The 22,543-nt window shown below is 46.2% G+C and overlaps 1 protein-coding gene across 4 annotated transcripts in view; it reads right to left on the bottom strand.

Annotated features, from left to right (window-relative positions):
- The window catches only part of Kif13b (kinesin family member 13B), a 147,693-nt gene extending 146,670 nt beyond the window's left edge, over window positions 1–1,023 (bottom strand). For 2 of the 4 annotated variants that reach the window (XM_075949952.1, XM_075949953.1), the window contains exon 1: window positions 876–1,014. In XM_075949952.1, the coding sequence (XP_075806067.1) occupies window positions 876–930 (55 nt within the window). In that variant the 5' untranslated portion in view covers window positions 931–1,014. Of the gene's footprint in view, window positions 1–875 lie in introns of all 4 variants that reach the window. The other 2 variants (XM_075949955.1, XM_075949954.1) reach the window with 2 other exon arrangements.
- Between the last annotated feature and the right edge of the window lie 21,520 nt (window positions 1,024–22,543).

Raw genomic sequence — 22,543 nt, 5'->3', positions numbered from 1 at the left:
CTAACTTCCCACACAACAACCAACCAGAAAAATCTCTGTCAATTGTCTCACATGTTTACCTCCATCTATCCACAAAAGGGCCAGGAGACAGAAAAACTGTGTTTCCTACACACTTGACTCTGAACCCAGTAAAACAAACAAGAAACTTTAGAAAGTGATGCCGGCACTTAAAAAACGATTCCAGCTAGGCAGGAGTCTGGTCAATTAGCTGCAATTCCTTCTCCTGGGAGGGAAGCAGCAACCTCAATAACAAGACTAGTATACGAAGTGTTTTTAAACACGTCACCTCATTTAAAGCACCCTGCCCAGGCAGCCTCTGGTGAAACCGCAAAGGCAAAATCCAGCTACTCTGGGGACTTGAGTTGGGCTTTAGTCCTTCCAACTTGGAACGATGATTTACGTGTCCTGGGTTTATCTACTTTCTCTAACCCTCCCTACGGACTTCAGAGCATGTTTGAAAGATACAATTTCCCAAGAATCTTGGCACCGAGACTATTTATTGTTGAGTTGATGACTATCACTTCAAGCAAAAGGAAAAAAAAAGAAAAACTCTCGACATAGCAAACCAGAAGAAACTAAGAAGGCACGTCCTTCCTTTCTGCAAACAGCCACAAGGTGCAGGTTCAAGTGATGAAACGTGGAAAATCGAAAAGTGGGGCTGTCCGCTCCGAGAGCTGCGTGCACAGGCGGGCTACGAGGCCGGAGCGGCCCAAGGCCTGGCGAGCGCGGTGACAGCTGGCGGGGCGGAGGGCTGAGGGCCCGGCCGCGCCGTCGAAGGCGCACGCGCGGTGAGGGGTGCCCGCCGGGACCCCCCGGGACGCCGAGGCTAAAGCACCACAGGCACCTGTCGCCCCCGACCCGGGACGAGCGCTCACCTCGTCGGTTCATTGGCCGGACCCGCACCGCCACCTTCACTTTAGAGTCGTCCATCGTGCCGCTGCCGGGGTTATCGTTGCACCTCCGTCTGCCACGGCCACCGAACAAACTCTCCGAGTCCAACCCGGCGGGCGGGGGCTGTGGGGAAAGGGGGCGGAACTGGCGAGGGGCGAGGACCGGTGCATCCCAGAGCATGCCGGGATTTGTAGTTTCCGAAAGGCGGGCGGAGGCGCCGGCGGGAAAATTCGCGCGTCGCTCTCTGGAACTTGTAGTCAGCTGTCCCCGGTTTGAAAATGTGTTGCAGTTTCTGAACTTCCCTCTCCCTTTCCTTTTCTCTTTCTTTACTTCTTCCTCTTTCTTCTTTCTTCCTTTTTTTTTTTTTTTGCGAGGGGTATGGAGATTGAAATCAGGGTTCTATGCGTATTAGGCATGGGTTCTACCCTTTAGTTAAATTGCCGGCTTTCCTTTATTATTTTTTTGAGATAATAGAGATAGTTTATTTAAAAAGAAAAAAAGGCAGCCTGGCATGGTGGTGTATGCCTTTAATCCCAGGGTGCACAGAGAAACATTGTCTCAGAAAACAAAAGAGAGAGAGAGAAAGAGAGAGAGAGAGAGAGACTTCCACATACACTCCAAGGCTCCTTTTCCGCTGTGTGTGTGTGTGTGTGTGTGTGTGTGTGTGTGTGTGTGTGTGTGTGTGTGTGTGTGTGTGTGTGTTGGACTTTCCCCCCCTATTTATTTATTATTCATTTATGTTTCTGTGTCTCTACACATTTGCGGAAGCATGTATCTAAGTAAGGACAACTTTCAGGATTCAGTTCTCTCCTTCTACCATGTGGCCCCTAGGAATGGAATCCAGGCCATTCGGCTTGCCACCCAGAGCCTTTACCCACTGAACCATCTCCATGGCCATGTTTGGGGGTTTGTTATAGTTGTTCGCTTGGTGGGTGAGTGGTTTTTTGTTTGTGGCTTCCTTGTTTACTTTTTCTATGTTTACGGGCGTTTGCTTGAAAGTATGTCTGTGACCAGGGGCATGCCGTGCCAGCTGAGCTCAGAAGAGGGTGTCAGATACCCTGGAACTGGGGTTACAGACAGCTGTGAGCTACCACATAGTGCTGAGAACCAAACCCAGGTCCTTTGGAAGAGTAACCAATGTGATTAGTGATTAACCACTGAACCATCTCTCCAGCCCCGCCCCCTTGAGGTTTAGATGTTGGTTCACAGTTGCTCAAACTGACCTTGAACTTGCAGTCTTCCTGTCTCAGCCTCCCAGTAGTGTCAGGCCTGAGCCCCCTGGCCTACGTCCGTACATAGCCTTGGCTGTCACGTAAACTCACTTGGTAGACCAGGATGGTCTCCAACTCAGAGATCCGTCTACCTCTGACTTCCAAGTGCTGGGGCTAAAGGCTTGTGCCTCACAACTCTTAACTCTCAAAATTGGCTTTGAGACCAAGCTGCTGAGAGCCGACCCTTCATCTGAAAACCTCGCTATCTCATTTTTAAAACCTCAGAGTCCGATCCTTGATTCTAATGATGCCCCGCTCCCCTCACTTTGCTGACTCATTCTTGGAGAGAAGTGGACAGACCATTCAATTCAGCCTTTCAGTTCTTTAAGTCATAACCTTAAGTTATGGAAGCAAACTCAACTCAAATACCACTCATTTCCCAACCCGTGGCCATGGTCAAGTTATTTGGTGGCTCAAATTTCATCCTTTTACGTGTAAAATGGAGACAGTGATTAGGCAAATTGCAAAAGCTGTGTCACCCAATCTGCAGTAAAGACCCCAGGTACATTTCTTGTGCGCATCAATGAAACCAAATGAAAAAAAAAACTGTTTATCAGACTAGCAGAGACTACTAATTGGTGACTTGTGAGGCAAGTTTACCCTGCAAACATGTTCTGTTTAGCCAACACAAAAATAAGACGTGGGAACGCGTCAGTGGCCTAACTGCATGATATGAATACTACTAGGTCAGAACTGAATAGCACTGGACACGCTGCAATCCCAGCCTTCAGCAAGCCAAAGCGGGATGATTCTCACAGTTTGAGACCAGTCTAGACTACACGCTCCTGCCTTCGCCTACCGGGATTGCAATGAGCCGCTCCAATCTAGCTCCTTAAACAGAAGCAACTAAGCAAGAAAAATGGTAATGCAGTTTCAATTGGAAATTATATGTGTGTGGGAATTCAGGACAAAACCGCTGAGGAAGTGTGGACAGTCTCCCTTGGGACTCTAGGTCTCCTTTGACTTCTTAAAGAAGAGGCACCAAAAGGATTCTTAGAGGCCTGGAAGTCATCCAGCGACAGGTGAGAGAAGAAAAACAGCTGCAGGTTGTAACCTGCAGCCTGGAGAACCCCGGGAGCTCCACAGCCAGCTAAGCCGAAACTGGAGCTGGTCAAGTCAGCAGGCTCTGGGAGACAGGGGGTTGCAAGAATGGGAAAAGTCCTGGTTTCTGTCTTGTCACCTTTGAGAACGGGAAAAGTGCAAAAAGAAAAGCCCTCTCTCCTGTGCCTTTGTTTTGTAAATCAATAGTGTAGTTCTGCAGGGCTTCAAAATGTATCTCTGAGATTAACTAGGTCTTAGAAAGTCTCACTTTCCTCCCTGGTGTTTTGCAAACCTATCCATCCTGATTTCTTTTCTTTTTGTTCCGTTGATTTGGCAGTTCCTGATACTAAGGAACCTTCCTTGTCCTGCCTCTCTCTCTTTCTTTCTTTCTTTCTTTCTTTATTTCTTTCTTTCTTTCTTTCTTTCTTTCTCTCTTTCTCTCTTTCTCTCTTTCTCTCTTTCTCTCTTTCTTTCTTTTTGTTTTCCAAACAGGGTCTCATTATTCAGCTCTGGCTGTTCTGGAACTCACTATGTAGACCAGGCTGGCTTTGAACTCACAGCAATGTTGCCTCAGCCTCCCCAGTGATGGGACTGTGCCACTATGCCTGGCTCGCTGTCTGTTTCATTTCGTTCATCTTTGACCTGATAATGATGCCTAATGGAACACCTACTGTGTACAAGACCCCACCCTAAGCCCTTTACGTCTCTGAGCCTTTTTAATCCTCACACAGACTGGATGGAGCAGTTGATATTATTATCTGTACGCCGAGGATGTAAGACTGAGTAACTTAGATTGAACTAGGCTGCCAGCATCCACCCTCTCTCCTCTGCAATCTCTGGAAGTCGAAACATCTGTATACAAACTGTTCAGTCCCCAGAATTCCAAACAGCTCCTGTTCTGCATTCCACTTACTTTTTAAATTCAAGATTTAATCTGAATCAACTCACTCCCACAAATCACCTGTTCGTGCATTCTTTCAAGAATCAGAGCTTGCCAGAGGTGGTGACTCATGCCTTTAATCTCAGCACCTGGAAGGCAGAGGCAGGCGGATCTCTGTGAATTCGAGGCTGGTTTGGTCTACAGAGTGAGTTCCAGAACAGGCTCCAAAGCTACACAGAGAAACCCTGTCTCACAAAATCCAATAAATAAATAAATAAATAAATAAATAAATAAATAAATGAAGGAAGAAAGAAAGGAAAGAAAGAAAGAAAGAACAAAAGAAAAAGAAAAAATGAAAAGAAAGGAAAAAAAGACTCAGAGTTCAAGCCCTGCCTGATCTACATAGAAAATTCCTGTGAAAAAATCACACCTCTCCCATGAAAATTCCCCACTCCAGTTGTGCCCACAGTATGATTAGTCACAGCTCTCTACTCTACTAGGCACAGGTAAAGTAGATGTGAGTCTTCAGACACTCAGTTTCTCTCACCCCATTCCATTGAAGCGAGGTTCTGTTAGCCGGCCCCTGTACAACCTTTTCAACAGCTCCTCCATCTCCAGACCCTTCCTGACAGCTTCAGAGCCCACAAGGAAAAGCAAGAATAAATAATAACAACTTAATCTCTTTTTATTTAGAATTTCATATATAACTACAATGTATATATCTCCTTTCCTCCTCTTCCCAATCCCTGTAGGCCCATGCATTTGAACACTTGGTCCCCAAGTGGTTGTAGTGGCAGTGCTGTTTTGGGAGGTTTCAGAGATGTGGCTTTGTTGGAGGAAGTGTGTCACTGGAGGCAGGCTTTAAGACTCGTTGTTTTCCGGTTTGTCCTCTCTGCTTCATGCTTGTAGTTGAAGATGTAAGCAATTACATAGCCTCCTGCTCTAGACATGGTCACTTGCAGGCAACCAAACTGTTGAGAGTTCACGTCCAGAAGACACGAGCTAACCTAAGTCCTGATCCTCTGCTCCTTGCAGAATTTTTGCCCCCCTCTTCTGAAACCCTTGGGTGTAGAATGTGTGTTAAATAAAAATGTCCCATTTTTGGATAGGCACTTCATGGTCACTTATTTTCTATACTCTGACAGGTCATGGTTCTCTAGAATAGAATCCATCTCCTCATCAGAAGCTTCTTTGATGAGAGGTACGATCTGCACTTACCTATGGGTAGAAGGATGAATATCTAGAAGACAGCTTATATTTATATTAAGTTTGGCAACATGATAGTCATAGGCTCTCCTCTATGGTCTATGACTCCTCCAGTCATGGAGTCCTGGCTAATTTTATAGTACCAGATCTGAGTTTCCACCTACTGAGTGGGCCGTAAGTCCAATCTTACAGCTCTTGGTCACCCTCAAGATATTAGTGCCACCATGGCCCAACCAGCTGTTGTTGTAATTTGCAGGACTTACATCTGGGTAGGACTGTTGATAACTGTCCCTTACCCCCGGCGCTTTGCACAGCACCCTCCAACATTTTGAAATCTAGCTGTCAGGGGGAGGCTCCCAGTCAGTACCAAATTGATTTCTCCAAGCCCTATGACAAAAGAATAATTCTTGACTGAAAATCAAAGGGTCATTTCCTTAAGCAGGAATCCACATCTGGTTACTTGTCTCCCTGCCTCCTGCACAACCAAGCTACCCAAATAATAGTCTACAGTATCTTTTCTTCCTCGCCTGTCATTAGTCAACCAACTATTAATTTAATCACGCTTTCACCTGTCCTCAACGCTCCCATAAAACTGTCATGGTAGCATGTACAATTGACCTTCTCATTACAAATCTAACAAGGTAGACGTTGGTCCTTAGTTTTCTTGACTCATCTGTCATATCTGGTGTTGACCATAGCCTTCTGGAAACACTGGGTTCCCTTGGTTTCTGTGACATCACTCTCTCTGTCCCCCTAGTCTTTTTTTTTTTTTTTCGAGACAGGGTTTCTCTGTGGCTTTGGAGCCTGTCCTGGAACTAGCTCTGTAGACCAGGCTGGTCTCAAACTCACAGAGATCTGCCTGCCTCTGCCTCCCGAGTGCTGGGATTAAAGGCGTGCGCCACCATCACCCGGCTTGTCCCCCTAGTCTTAATTATCTTATTAGTCTAGTCAACAAATGGCCCTAGCCTATGGTCATCTTATATTGGGTATCTAGGATGCTAATTTGAAAACAGGAAAAAGGCAGTGCAGCTCAGCTGGTAGACCAACACTGGTGATGTCCTGGGTGTGAGCCTCCCAGTGTCTGTAAATTGGTGGCAGTGCCACATGCCTGTAACCCAGCACTTCTGAGACAGTGGCAAGAGGATCAGAAGCTCAAGATTGGAAAGCTGGGATGTAGCTCAGTTGTCAGAATGTTTGTCTACCATGCACAAAGTCCTGGGTTCAATCAACAGCACCCCACAAACTGAGCATAACAACACGTGTCTGTAATCTCAGAAGTCAGGAGGTGGAGGCAGGGAGATCAGAAGTTTAAGGTTATCCTTGGCTACATATAAGGTTCAAGACAACTCTGGGTTACACAAAACCCTAGCTCAAGCCGGGCAATGGTGGCGCACGCCTTTAATCCCAGCACTAGGGAGGCAGAGGCAGGTGGATCTCTGTGAGTTCGAGACCAGCCTGGTCTACAGAGCTAGTTCCAGGACAGGCTCCAAAGCCACAGAGAAACCCTGTCTCGAAAAACCAAAAAAAAAAAAAAAAAACAAAAAAACCCTAGCTCAAAAAACTTTTATTTATTTATTTGTTTATAATTCCTAAACTTTGGGCTAGAGAGATGGCTCAGGGGTTAGGAGCAATGGCTGCTCTTCTGGAAGACCCAAGTCAATTCCCAGCACCCACATGGTGGCTCACAACCATCTCTAAGTATAGTTCCAAAGTTTGTGATACCCTCTTCTGTCCTCCACAGACATCAAGCACACATGTGGTGCATAGACAGACATGTAGACAAAACATGCATATAAAATACAATAAAACATTTAAAAATAAATGAATTAACAAAAGAAATAAAAAGTTCCCAAATTTGGGCATGCATGGAGGTGCATGACTCCCAGTGCTGGGAGGCAGAGGCAGGTGTATCTATGAGTTCGAGGCCAGCCTGGTCTACAAAAGCTAGTTCCAGGACAGGAACCAAAAGTTACAGAGAAATCCTGTCTCGAAAAACAAAACAAAAGAAAAGATGTTTCCTGCTCTTCCAGAGGATCCAAGTTCAGTCCTCAACATCCAAGCCAGTTAACACCCATCTGCAACTCTAGTTTCAGGGGATCTTCTGTTCTCTTTGGGCACCCACATGGATGCACACACCCACACAAGCATGTGTGACTTGCATGTATACACAGACACACACACACACCTTTAAAAGTTCAAGGTTATTTTCAGCTGCAAAGCAAGTTCAAGGCCAGCCTCTGCTGGAGACCCCTTCTCAAGAAAAAGAGAAAAGATCATTGTCAGGTCTCTAAACACTAGGAGATTTGAACCGATTTCTGGGAATTTGTAGCCTCTTGCAGTTATTTTGCAGCCTCTTTGTTCTCTCAGTGTGGAACATTCCCTTTTGTGAACACTGCCCTCAAGCCGGACTGGTGGCGCACACCTTTAGACCCAGCACTCCAGAGTCTCTGAATTGGAAGCGAGCCTGGTCTACAGAGTGAGTTACAGGAGAGTCGGGGCTAGACAGAGAAACCCGATCTCAAAAAACAAAAACAAAACAACAGCAAAAAAAAACCCCAAAAAACAAAAAAAAAAAACACTGCCCTCAAAAAGGAGGTTTGGGTGGGCCTGGCTTTGGGAACAACACAGGAGCCAAAGAAAGCTGAGGCTCTTCCACTCGATCTCGTGGGAGCACCAAGCGAAGCTAAAGCAGTCAGAAAAGAAAGGCCATCTGTGTCAGGAAATAGCTCTGAGTTCTAAGAGGTCAAAACCAAGGTCCCCAGGAAGCAAGCAAGGCAAGTCTGGAGCTGAGCCTCCCAGCCCACCAGAGTCCTTCTCTAAGCTTTCAGTGTTTGCTTTAAAGCTCCTAGTAATTGCTCCCACGGTCACAGCATTCAGCAGAAAGCATTGGCCCTTGATGGGTATGGGTGTCCCTTGATAGTTATCCAGCTGTGTCTCTCCTGAAACGATAAAGCCACCATGCTGTGGGTTTAGGCAGCTGAGTGGAATTGACTACTATTTGGGAGGATTAAGTGTTCAAAGGATCCTCATAGGTATTGAAGGTTAAGAGGGCTCCTGAGATGGGTTAGACAGGGCGGGCCCCAGCACTGATCTCTCTTCCCGGGATCTCAAGCCCGGAAGAACAAGGTATGCCTTGACAACTACTTGAAGGATGATGTGGTTCTCTGTGTTTTGCAAAAATTTTCTTTTGTTTTGCTTTTTTCATCTCGTGTTTGTTGTCATTAATGTTTGAGATAGCTTCACTCTGTAATCCAACCAGTTTGAACCCTCTAGAATCCTCCTGCCTCAGCCTCCTGAGCGCTGGCATTGCAAGTGTGTTAGCCACCACACCAGTTTGCTATATGCACACACATACATACACAAGTGGAACTCTAAGCAATCCTCCTGTCTCTGCCTCCCGAGTGCTGGAACTACAGACATGAGCTATGTTATGTTAGTCATGCTGGCTAACTTTTATTAAATTCGTGTTTATGGGGCTGGAGAGATGGCTCAGTGGTTAAGAGCATTGCTTGCTCTTCCAAAGGTCCTGAGTTCAATTCCCAGCAACCACATGATGGCTCACAACCATCTGTAATGAGGTCTGGTACCCTCTTTTGACCTGCAGACATACACACAGACAGAATATTGTATACATAATAAATAAATAAATATTTTAAAAAAAATAAATTCGTGTTTATTTGACCTATGCTAAGGGAAACAAAAGAGGGGACGTTTGTCTACACTGGAGACAAATGTTGAAAAGGAAAGAAGTCCAATCTCTGAGCCGGAGTGGCTTAGGCTCAAATGAGGGGGGTGGGGGCGCTCACAACATGGAGCACGGAAAGAAACCACAGCCTGCATCCAATCAGCTGAGAGAAAAATGTTGTGTTGGGCCTCAGCAAAGGTCTCCCTCCATCCTGGCCCTGTGGCTCTGGTTCCACTCAAATTATGAACGGTGGCACTTCCTAGAGTCTCCCAAACACGTTTATACTCTCTCTTCATTTAACACTGTCTCTGTTATCCTACATGCTGGCTCTGGTTGCTTGGACTCAAGTTCCACCCTCCCTAGCAAGCCTTTCCTCTCCCAGTTAAAGTCTAACTATTCAAGCTGCATGGCCCTCATGAAGTCAAGCCTCACTACCCAGCCACGTCCATGCTTTCCTTCTGGAAACTCCGAACTCGGCACATAGTAGCATTTGGTTACCAGATGATTTAAATAATATATGGAGGTCTTGTTGTCTCATGTTAGGCTCAGGACTTAACAACGGGAATGGGGTCTTCTCCGGTGTCACTCCAAGAAAAGCACCCGGCCCTCCTGATAAATACTGAGTGAACGAATTGTGGTGATCCAGTTAAAACAGCAAGGAGAGCACCAGGGAGATGGTTCCAGAGATAAAAGTGCCTTTCTTTCTTTTTTTTTCTTTTTTCTTTTTTTTCGCGACAGGGTTTCTCTGCAGCTTTGGAGCCTGTCCTGGAACTTGCTCAGTAGACCAGGCTGACCTCGAGCTCACAGAGATCCGCCTGCCTCTGTCTCCTGAGTGCTGGAATTAAAGGCATGCACCTCCACTGCCCAGTCCTCCTCCCTCTTTCTTTCTTTCTTTCTTTCTTTCTTTCTTTCTTTCTTTCTTTCTTTCTTTCTTTCTTTCTTTTAAGAAAATGTCTCTTTATATAGCCATAGCTGCCTTGGAACTCTCAATGTGAACCAGGCTGGCCTTGAACTCACAGAGATCCACCAGCCTCTCCCTCCCAGGTGCTGGTGTTAAAAGAATGCACCATCACACACTGCCAAAATGTGTAGTCCAGGGCAGCTTTGAACTTGGTGATGCTCTTGCCTCTTCTTCATCGTATCCTACCAGTATATGCCACCACAACCAACTCGTCCCCTTTAATGAAAGACTTTAAGTCCCTTCTGACCTCTAAAGAACCAGAGCATCCCTGTGGTCAGAACTTTAAAAATTCTTCTTCCAAAATATACAGGCGTCAGAACCCCACTCCCCTCCCCCCCCACGCACATACAAGAGCTCACCATCTACATGAACACCAACTTCCTTCCCTTGGAAAGATGCCTCTCTGAAAAACATCAATAACGACTCTCCAGTGGGTCTGGTTGGCCTCCATAAACCGTTCAGGGACCGAGGCTGGGGTCGGGAGAGGGCATCCTTTCCCTGTTATTCAAGGCAGATTGTACATTTCAGACCCCATTAGCAAGCACAAAGGGACAACCATAAAGTATTCATGGGTTGTGGCACAAATGCATTGACAGCCTCGGGGGAACCCCCCTCCGCACCCGAGGGATTTGATTAGAAGGGCCTGTGGTTGCACAGAACCCCCTTAAGCTCAGAGGTTTCTGGAGCTCGTCTGCAAATCTTATTTAGAATTTACAGGGATTTATTGAAACCTCAGGCAACAGGGTGAGGTAAACTGGGAGTGAGCTGTGGAATTAGAGCTCACACCCTAATGAGAAGCACTGGGCGTTGTTCCCCAAGGACAAAAATTTAGAGAGATACTGGATGAACAAGGGGGAGGGTTGTGGCTCACTGGTAGAATGCTTGCCTAGAAATACTGGCTAAAGCTGTGGCCAACGAGCCTGAGGAATAGATGAGTAACTTGGGACTGTATGGGTTTGGGTTATATATGCGGCGTTTACCTACCTAACTACGCACACTGTTCTTTGAACAAGGCACCCAATTGACCTTGGACCCCAACCTGTGCTGGGCTACGCACACACCTCTTTCTGAACAATGGGATAGACAGATTTTTTCTCTTAGTGGCCATCAAACTTGGACAGTTTCTATTCAAACACATGCGAGGGAAGGGTGTGACCCCGCCTGGACTAGGTTTGGGCACATGGGTACATGTACAGTAAAAGAAAATCTGTACTCAGGTAAACTTTTTTGTTTTGTTTTGTTTTTCAAGACAAGGTTTCTCTGTAGCTCTGGGTCCTGTCCTGGAACTAGCTCTAGTAGACCAGGTTGGCCTCGAACTCACAGAGATATTCCTGCCTCTGCCTCCTGAGTGCTGGGATTAAAGGCGTGCACCAACACCGCCCAGCTCACATAAACTTTGAAGGAGAATCCATTTATCTTCTTATGCCTATGTATAATTGGGTGTGCATGTAATGAAAATCCAGCACTGTGGGAAAAGACATGCAGGGCAGATAGAATATTCTTTCACAATCCATTAGTCAAAACAGAGAACCCACCAATACTCTGTCCCTTAACGACCAAGCTCCTCCCTCCCTTGAACTCCATAAAAGGTAGCCCTGACCAATCAGAGCGCTGGGGTACTCTCACATGGTCACTGCTCCCTTGTGGTATATTTTGGTCTTTTTCTATTATTTTGCTTTAAATAGTTTCCTTAATCCTTTTGTAATTCTTTGTGAGCTTTTATTTCAATTGCTTGAATAAAAAGCCAAGAACCCGGAAACCCTCAACCCTGACCACCAGTGACGAAGTCAACCATGAAAGGGGGGGTGGTGACAAAATTCTGAATGGAATTGAAAGAATAAACCAACTGTGGTGCACACCTTTAATCCCAGCACTGTGGAGGCAGAGGCAGGTGGATCTCTGAGGTAAAGGCCAGCCTGGGCTACAGAGCAAGTTCCAGGACAGCCAGGGCTACACAGAGAAACCCTGTCTCAGGAAGAAAAAAAAAGAAAGGAAGGAAGGAAAAAACAGTCATGCTGGACATTCTAAAATGTAGTAGCAGGCCATGGAGGTGGCTCAGTGGCTGAAGACACTTGTTGCCGAGCCTAATGACCTGAGTTTGACCTCTGGAACCCACACAATGAAAAGAAATAACTGACTTCTGTAAATTGTACTGTGCTCTGACCTTTAGCCTCACGCTGTGGCAATGCATACACCCCACCCCACCAAAAATAAATGTAAAGAGGGACAGGGGTACACCTCAGTAACAAAACATGGGTTTAGCGTGTGTGAGGCCTTGCTTGGGCTTGAGGCCCAGAATAGGAGGGGGAAAAATCCATTTAGAAGATTAGGAGTTGGCAGAGAGCTTGCCTAGCATGCACAGAGACCTGGATTGGATATCCAGCATCAAATAAAACCAGTCTTGCTTGGCACATTCGTAATCCTAGCACTTGAGAGGTGGGTGGAGGAAGAAGAACAGAAGTTTAAGTCCAGCCTGGGCTACAAAGCAAGATCCTGTCTCAAAATAGAGAAAATAAAGTATTGTTGTTGTTGTTGTTGTTTCAAGATAATTATGCCTCTAAAAGGAAGCCTGTAGAATCCTTCCCATGATACTGGGCCAGTAATTACGAGCCTGTTTTCCCAGGGACTGTGTCACCTATGGTGACAGGTGGGTGGGGGTGAGGCCTGAACTTAGAAGGGAGAAAGAAGATCCATTCTGACTCACCCCAGTGAATAGGTGTCATCGTGGGGAAGCACGAAGGGAGGGTTCCAGAGTCTTGGTACAAAGGGAAATGAAGATGAGGGAACTGCTCAAGCCAGCAGGGAGACCACATGAGCACACAATCTTCTAGTCAGGGGACATGAAACAGTTAAAGAAAAAACTCAAGACAGTCAGGCGGAGATGGGGGGGGGGCACCCACAGGAAGTGTCACAGGGTTCATTTGTCTGTGCCACGAAGGGAGACTGGTTTCAGCTGGCCCCAGTCTGGAAGCTGTTCTTCCGACCAGAAAGCCAGGAGCGGGGGAACCTCCCTGTGCCACGCATGACTCATTCCCAGGCAGCTGAGGCAGGCTCGCAACAGGGGGGCAGCGGCTGTGGCCTGTGCACACCCTGCATCTTCCGTGCCCGGAATGGGAGGCATGTCCCATGTTCCACTGGAGGGAACGAGGCATCCTCGGAAGGAGAGAGAATAAATCAGGACCCAGCGACAGAGGTTCCAGGCAGACACAGGGCTTGTGTGGCAAACTCGAGAGAAATACAAGTGAATCTTCAGCTGATCTCAAACAAAGACATCTTCACGGTTGGGAGTTTCGAGAAACTTGCCCTAAGTCTGTGTTGGGGGAATCAAGGACTCAACCCTGAGACAGATAGAGACCAAACTTTACTCTTTTATTTTCTTTTTCAATTCCATTTGTTTATTTGAGCCAAGCACGGTGGCTTTCACTTCTTTAATCTTAGCACTTGGGAGACAGAGACAGGTGGATCTTTTGTGAGTTTGAGGCCAGACCGGGCTACGTTGTAAAACCCTGTTTCCAAAACAAAACATATACTTATTTATTGTTTTGTTTTACCCCGCTGAGTCATCTGCCCAGCCCAGACTTTTCTCTTTCACTCTATGTGAAACTGGCTCCAGCAGAACAAATTAAAATCAGTTGATTCAGAAAACATAGACCTTTAGCCGGGCATTGGGGGAACTCTCAGTGTGAAGGCAGGAGAGACAGGAGTTCAAGGCCAGCTATGGCTGGATGCTATGTTCAAAGCAAGCCTGTGTTATGTGAGTCCCTATCTCAAAAGAAAGACAAAGAAAAACAAAAGTGAAATCTTGAAAGTGTCTATAAACCACTATAATCCACAAATCAGGACAAGTTTGCAGTTAGCTCTGGGTTAAAGTCCTAAAGGAGTCTTAACAAATTAAACACACACACACACACACACACACACACACACACACGCAAAGAGGTCAAGAGGAATTTTGGCAGAGCTTACTCCTAGACTGTTTCCAAAGGAAGCACTGTGCTGGCCCCTGAGCATGTGAAAACCATCGGTCTGACCAAGAGAGGCACAATCAGCAGCAGCCTCTTCAAATCTTAGTCACCACGGCTTATCAAGTCCCTGCGTAAACACAACAGTGGTGTATCATTTTTTTCATCTAACAACTTGGCAAACTTTTTAGAAGTTATTTTGCATTCATTAATATGTCTGACGATCAGAAGACAACTTGTGGGAGTCAGTTCTCTCGATCCATACGCTCAGGGGATCGAACTCAGGTCCTCTGGCTTGGAGGCAAAGTAATCCCAAGCAATCTCCCGGGCAACTTGGCAATTTATTTAAAATGTGATGTCTTCCTTGACTTGGGTTTGAGTAAGATGACTGTCGTTTTCAGAAGGACAACCAGGGGCACAATTGTACTAGACAAAAATGATACATAGAATCTATAACAATGGCACAAGTTGCTGCTAAATATAAAAAATATGAAAAATACAGTTACCTTATGCCTTTCATTCTGTTATTCGCTTTTCTGTCACATGCACACTACTGCTTAAACAAAGACCCATGCATCTAGTTGACAGAGGCAATTAGTGGTAATGAATAAGGGAAGTCATTTAAAAATAGCTATGTGTAGAGCTGGATGTCATCCGCCTACTGTAATCACAGCAATTGGGGGAGGGGTATAAAGGCAGGAGGGTTACAAGTTCAAGGCCAGCCTAGACTATATAATGAGTTCTAGGCCAGCCTAAACCATATAGTGAGATTTTTGCCTCAAGAAACAAAATGCAGACTGGTTATGGTGGTGCACACCTTAAATGCCAGTACTCAGGAGGCAGAGACAGGTGGATCTCTATGAGCTCGAGACCAGCCTGGTCTACATCAGCCACTGCAAGATCAGCCAGGGCTACACAGCACGACCTTGTCTCAGCCAAACGAATAACACCAACAATATAAAACAAAATACATAGAATAAAAACACATTTTTTTTTACAGGATGAGGATATAGCTCAATGCTACAGGACCTGACTAGCATATATGAGGACCTGGGTTCAACCACCAACACTCCTAAGCAACGTGTTCAGGCAGCACATGTTGTGCCACTGAGTCGGCTTAGCAGGTTAAGGAAGCTGCTACCAAGTCTGAGGACCTGAATTTGCTCCCAAAGCCCCACACAGTCGAAGGGGAGAAGTGACCTCTGAAAGTGTGTTCTCTGACCTCCGTGGATAATTTGAAATAATTCCCCCTAATATTCTGTATTCTGAGCTCAGAGCCTGGTACATAGTAACACATGCCTTAGCACTGAGCTGCATTCCACAACATCTGTCTGTCGTCTGTCTGTCTGTCATCTATCTTGTGCTACTGCAGATGGAATCTAGAGCCTTGTGTACGTTACTCAAGTGCCCTACCACTGAGCTTCACCCCCTGTGTCAATCTTTTTATAATGCTTTTTGTGGGTTTCCATTTTGTTGCGGTAGTGGTGGTGGTGGTGGTGATGGTGGTGGTGGTGGTGGTGGTGGGATTTTTTTGTTTTTCTGTTTTGAAATAGGGTCTCTTGTAGCCTAGACTGTTCTTGAAATTGCTATAAAGATGAAGGTGACATTGGATTGCCAATTCTCCTGTTTCTAGTTCCCAAGTGCTGGGATTTTGGACCAGGACCACGACACCTGGTTCATTCTGTTTCTTTTGATTTCATGATAGAACCATTTAAAAAGACTCATTGTTAATTTTTTAATTATATGTATATGTATGTGGTTATGTGCACATGTGGGTTGGATGCCTGAGGAGTTGAAAAGAGGGCCCCAGATCTCAGGAAGCTGAAGTCACAGGTAGTTGTGAGCTGTCAAAGTGGCAGCTGGCATCTGAATTTGAGTCTTCTAGATCAGCATACACTCAATTGCTGAGCCTTCTCTCCAACCCTGATACTGCCATCTAAAACAAAAACAAAACTCCTTGTTGAAAACTTAAATTTTGTAGCCTATGTGGTTATATTATTTTAAATTATTTTTAGAATTGTTTTATTTTCAGCCTGGTCTACAGAGCTAGTTCCAGGACAGGCTCCAAAGCCACAGAGAAACCCTGCCTCGAAAAACCAAAAAAAAAAAAAAAAAAAAAAAAAAGAATTGTTTTATTTTATGTGTGTGAGTATTTTGGCAACATGTATGTCTGTGTACCACATATATACCTGGTGCCCTCAGAGGTCAGAAGAAGGCACCGTATCCCCTGGAACTAGGCTACGATGAGCCACACCTATAGGTGTTTGAGAACTACCATGTGAGTGTTGAAAAATGAACCTGTAAGACTTTAAGACAATTCTGAAGCCATTTCTGACAGTTCTGAATCCTCTCAGCCTCCGTGCCACAGTGCTTCCCCTCCTCCCCTGGGAACCAAGGACCTAACAGCTACACATGCGCGTACTCAGTTCCTGAACAGTTACCCATATACGTATGTCTTGATTCAGTCCCCTGGGAAACGGGGTCAAAATGACCTCTTACCTCATCTGATCTGGCAACAACTCTCCAGCCAATTATTGGTAATAGCCCTTTCGAATAAGCCAATCAGAATAGTCAAAGAAGAACCCCCCTTGCTTCTGTGGCCCCTTTAAAAGTAGACTGTACCAGTTATTCGAGGTCTCTCAGCTTCCCAAATGCTGAGGGACCCTGTCATGACAGAATTAATAAAATCCTCATGCTTTTGCATTGGCTGTGGTGTGTGAGGTGGTCTCTGGGGGCGACTTCTCCTCGGTGTTTGGACGTTAGAGTTCAACAAACCCAGGTCCTCTGCAGGAGTGTTGAGACATCTCTCCAGCCCATTATATATTTTTGAGACACGTGACTGTACTACACTTTCAACGGACAGCATAGATATGCTAGGACTAACAAACATTAAGTGACATTTAATAAAAACAGCATGTTCTGTTTTGTCCCATGATATTGTGAGATATTTTTACTCTCTTCTTGCACCAGGAAGGAAAGGTCATTTATGTCACCAGGGAAGGGAGCTGAGACTTGGAAGTGTTTGCAGAAGCAGGCTTTAAGAAAATAACCTTCGTTTACATTTACTCCACCGTATGGTTTCTAGACCCTCACGCTAATCAAGGCCCACTAGCAGAACACACAAAATTATGAGAGGATTTAGTAGATGGCTTACCAGATCAGACTCTGAATAGTCTTACAATAGCCGATTGTACCATAGGGAAACCAGAAGCCAAGACCACTTATCCAAGGACCAGCAATTCAGGCCTAGTCATGGGCTCGTGCCCCTGGAGAGCTGTTGGAGCAAGTCAATATTCAGAGATTAAAGAATCTGGAGTCAGATTCTTCAATGGCAGCATCAGAGTGTCCTGGGGGCCTGGAGAGATGGCTCAGTCATTAACGGTCCTATTGTTCTTGAAGAGGACGTGGGTTCAGTTTCCAGCACCCACATGGTAGATCACAACTACCCTGTTTCTAAGGAATCCAACACCTTTTAGCTTGGGCAGGCATCTGCATGCATTTGGTAGAAATAAACTCCTTCAAGCATACAAACATATGCACAAAAAAACGAAATGAGCAAATAAATAAGTTTTTACCTGGATGTGGCATACCTTTAATCCCCAAACTTAGGAAACAGGTAGGCAGATCTCTGTGAGTTCAGAGTAGCTTGGTCTATATACTAAGTTCCATGCCAGCCAGGACTATATAGTGAGAGATTCTATCTCAAAAGAAAAGAAAAAGAGTCTGGGCAGTGGTGGCGCACGCCTTTAATTCCAGCACCAGGGAGGCAGAGGCAGGCAAATCTCTGTGAGTTCGAGGCCAGCCTGGTCTACAGAGCTAGTTCCAAGAAAGACTCTAAAGCTAAATGTCTTTTTTGTTGTTTATTTTTTTTAAATTTGTTTTATTTTGTTTTCCAAGATAGGGTTTTGTCTGTGTGGCCCCGCCAATCCTAGTACCCACTCTGTAGAGCAGTCTGGCCTTGAACTCACAGAGACCTGCTTACTTCCATCTTCTAAGTGTGGGGGTTAAAGGTGTGCCCCACAGTGGCCCAGTTTTTGTTTGTTGTCTGTCTGTTTTGTTGTTGTTCCAAATGTCTCAAGAAGTTTACTCCTGGGACACTTTGGTTATATAGCCTCTGAATTGAAAAGTAAGCTCACGGTGTAGCCCAGGCTGGCCTCACACTCACAGGGATTCCCTGTCACCTTTTCAGCATCGGGATTTCAAGAGTGTGTTTCACCACAACAGCTTTGAAACAAAAACAAAACCATGGTGTCACAAACTTGGACTGGACTCAGACTTTCTCTGTACTGGAGGCTGGTCTTGAACTCTTGATCCATCTGCTTCTGCCCCCATGAGCTGGGATTAGAGGCTCCTTTAGAGAAACAACATCCCTGTTGATTGTTGGAGAAACACTTGGCTGTCTAGTTCAGGGCTTGTGAGGGCCGGCCTCCATGTATGGTGTTAACCTCCTTCTCCACCAAGCCTAAAGCAAAATTATGGTCCAAGTAGTATGTTCTGCTTTGGTTGTTGGTCTTTGTAATTGGGTACCTGTGTCCTTCCTACTGTCATTAAGCTAGCCCAGTCACATAGCCTTCCTCTTTAGCGACAACTGAATCATGCTGATGTTGCTTTATAATCTGAACCCTTTAAAACCGCGGCCAGACTAGTCACAGTGTTAAACATTAAGCAAAGGCTATCTAAGTACAAACAAAGACAGCTAGAGAGTCCACAGGCAAAGTCAAAAACTGGCTGCTAACACTTGCAGTTGGAAGGCATTTCATTGTCTCATTAGGTCATATCCTATTCAGCCGCAGTAGCCTTGGGCAATCTGTTACTGGGGAATGAAGAGCCAGAGAGCCAGCATCCGTGGCCATGAACATGGACGGCGAACCATCGAGACCCCTGCGTGAGACACTAAAGGCAGCCTTGTATTTTTGGTCACTCTGCGGGGTTTGTACTGGTCCCAAGGTCTTCTGCATTTCTCAATATAAACTAGGGCTCCCCAGTGTGGGGGTGGGGGTTGTTCCTGAAATGGGGAACACTTAGCACTGAACCGTGTGACACGCTCTCTGTGAAGAGAACACCTTTGGATCATCCTGGTAGGACTGTATGCTGGCGTGACTCCTTTAGAGAGAACCCTGGGTGTGAATTTCAAGCAGAGTCTTCCACTCGTTTATGCTTTCAGTCTGGCAATTCCACTTCTCAGAGACTGGTCTTGAAATAATGAGGAGCCGGGCTGTGGTGGCACACGCCTTTAATCCTAGCACTTGGGAGGCAGAGGCAGGCAGATCTCTGAGTTCGAGGCCAGCTTGGTCTACAGCGCTAGTTCCAGGACAGTCTCTAAAGCTACAGAGAAATCCTGTCTCGAAAAACAAAACAAAACAAAACCAAAAAAAAAAAACCCCAAAAAACAAAAACAACAACAACAAAAAAAAAAAAAAAAACAAGAGAGAGAGAGATAAGAAAGAATGAGGAAGCCAACAGACTGGCTAAGGAGGTAAAGGCCTGGCCAACCTGAGCTCAATTCCAGAAACCTACATGTATCTCCCTCTCTCTTTCTCTGTCTCTGTCTCTCTCACACACACCTGGAGGAGGAAATAAAGGGCAAAAACCAAATAGTGAAAAAGGTGAGACTTGCGGGCTTATGTGTACCATGTGTGGACTACTGCAAGCCCGCCTGATTGCCTCCTTGTTTCTTGGATTAATTTATTCTAATTCTCTCCCTTCCCTGTTGCCAACGTCGTCAACTTCCTTATTAGAACAGAAACTGGTAATGACCCATAAAAACTCTGATAGCAGAGACTGGGGCAGGGCTGGGGTTAGGATGGCAAGGTGAATGGTTCAGGCTGCAAAGCTGCCAGGCTGGAACCCAGCCTGGAGGCTAAGCATGGACAGCCAAAGACAAATGAAGGCTGGCTCGCTGGAGCTAGCAGTAGAGGCCAGAAAACCAGAAACTGCAGCAGCCAGCTGAGGCCAGGAGGTCACAGCTGAGTCCGAAACTGGTTCTGCTTCCCGGATGTTATCTGTGAACCATAAACCAGATTAGGAGCAGGGAGGGTGAGTCAAGGTGTGTTTGTGACCTGATGTGAAGACAAGGCTTGTTTGCCTTTCTGAAGCCTTCAGGGCAGGAACCGGGGTCACGGGCTATCCCAGCCTCCCAGAGAGCAGTTGGGGAGCAAGTGTAAGAACTGCGTGGCTGTGGGTGAGTCCTGGGCACGAGCCAGAGGAGGTGCTGGCACGGCCACTGACCCAGGTAACTGGGCTAGACTCAACTCACCGCGGGGAGCTTTTAAACACATCCAGGAGTTCGGCCACACCCCAGGTCCATTAAATAGGAATGTCTGGGGGATGGGCTCTCAGAGTCTGTTGTTCACGTTTCCTAGGAGATTTAAATGTTCAGCCAGAGAACCTGGTGGGATCTCAGACGGACTTTTTAAGAGGAGGCAGGTGGGCAATCAGGCGAACTTATTTTCTTGTGACCAGTCAGTAATTACAAAACAAACTTGATAAAAAATAGTGTCTAAAGGAACACTGAAGCCATTGTAAATATGTGGGAGGTTGTATGTATGTAGTATGTATGTATGTAATATGTATGTATGAATGTAGTATGTATGATTGTATATATGTATTTTGAGACATGGCCTCACGGTGTAGCTCTGGCTGGTCTGAAACTCACTATGTAGTTCAGGCTAGTCCAGGCTGACCTCAACTCACAGAGGTCCTCCTCTGTCTCAGCCTACCAAGGGTTGGGATTATCTGTTTGACTATGTGGTGCTGGGGTTGGGTCCCAGGACTTTGCACGTACCAGGCAAGCTCGCTCCCGACTGAGTTACACCCCAACCTAGTCCTGGAGGGACTGGATCAGAGGCTTTCCAGGACAAAGTGTAAGCAGTGACTGGCCCCTGACAACAGGTCAGTTCCCCTCAGCACACTTTGCAGGTGCAGAGTCAAAGGGGCTGAAGGTGAAATGGCTTCCCAAGGTCACACAGGTCGAGCACAGGGAGTCAGAGGTGACTCTGACTCTCCGCTGCGAACTGCCCTGTAGAACCACTCTGCTGACGAGACTGCCCTCTACTGAACGACTGGGTTCTGATTACCCAGACACAAAGATGTATGGTCACAGTTCTTGCCTTTAAGAGATGGACGGTTGTCACCGTATATAAGCACAATGAAGCTGGGCATGAAGGTTCATGCCTGTAATCACAGCACTCAGGAGGACGAGGCAGGAAGATTGCCATGAGTTAGAGGCTAGTGTAGGATCCTAGGGTTAGGGGAGACTGGTAATAAGGCATTTGCCTAGCATGCCTGAAGCCCAAAACTGGTGCATCCCCTAGGAGTGACGAAGGCAGGAGGATCAGAAATTCAAGGTCATCCTTGGGCACACAGCTAGTTCGAGACCAGCCTGAACTTCCCAAGACCCTGTCTTAAATACGAAACCACTAAAATAAATCCCCCAAACCTCAAGAACGACAAAGAGAATCTTGTAAAGACGCTGGAGAGATGATGGCATAGTGAATGAACGAAGGTGCTGGCGGCCAAGGCTGAGGGGTTGAGTTTGATCCCCAGGAACTCACATGGTGGGAGCAGAGCAGTGACCCCAAAAAGTTGTCCTCTGGCCTCCACATATGCCCCAAATAAAACTGTAAAGTAACAAAATCTTAAGCCTTAAGTAGAATTAAAAAAATTAAAGTCTATTAGTAAGGGATAAAAGTGAAGGTTAATGAATTCCCGGGGAAAATCTCTCCCGTGCTCCGTGACCCACCCTTCCTCACCTCCAGCTGAGACCCACCTGGAATGTCCCCTGCCTTCCTGCCTCACCTCAGGGCAGAAGAGGACAGAAAATGTCCACGTGGCTGGGTTTTCAACTGAAACCAGCTTTCAAAGTTAATTTTCCTTCCCGAACCGGAATTTGCTTCGCTTCCTTCTTGTCTCCATCCTGAATCTCCCTCGCCATCTGAAGTCTTGGTGACTCATGCTGTGACATCTGCCGTATTCTCTCTAGGCCGAGAGCATTTCTGCAGACATTTATTCTCACTCCCTTTCCCTCTGTCTCTCCAACAGTGTCTCATCTAGCCCAGGCTTAGCCTTGAACTCACTGGGTAGCCAGGGATGACCCTCCTGCTTTACTTCAGGGATACAGGCATGGGGTACTACACTCAGTTTATGGGGAGCTGGGATTTGAACCCAGGGCCTCTTCTGTGCTGGGCGAGCACCCTACTAACTGAGCCACACCCCAGCCCCCTTACCTTTCAGATTTTCCCTGAATCTTTATAACTGGAGAAGGAAAAAGTCTCCAGACATCTTGGTTATATAAGGAATTTGATACCAAGCTCGGCTTGATGAGACCCTGTCTACAAAACAAACTCCCAAACCCTTTAAGTGACTTCAGATGTAACTGAGGCCAGGGGCTGGAGATGGCTCAGCAATTAAGAGCACTTGGTGCTCTCCCAGAGGATCCAAGTTCAGCTCTCAGAACCCATGTCAGGGTTCTGCCTGTAACTCCAGTTCCCAGGGATCCAATGCCCTCTTTTAATCTTCATAGGTGTGTGTGCACACTCAAGTATGTAGACACACACACACACACACACACACCTTTAAAAGGTAACTGAGGGGGCTAGAGAGATGGCCCAGCAGTTTAGAGTATTTGTTGCTCTTGCAGAAGACCTG

This window comes from Microtus pennsylvanicus, chromosome 15, assembly GCF_037038515.1.
Source record: "Microtus pennsylvanicus isolate mMicPen1 chromosome 15, mMicPen1.hap1, whole genome shotgun sequence".
NCBI classification, from domain to species: domain Eukaryota; kingdom Metazoa; phylum Chordata; class Mammalia; order Rodentia; family Cricetidae; genus Microtus; species Microtus pennsylvanicus.
This window is presented reverse-complemented; position numbering and strand designations above follow the sequence as displayed.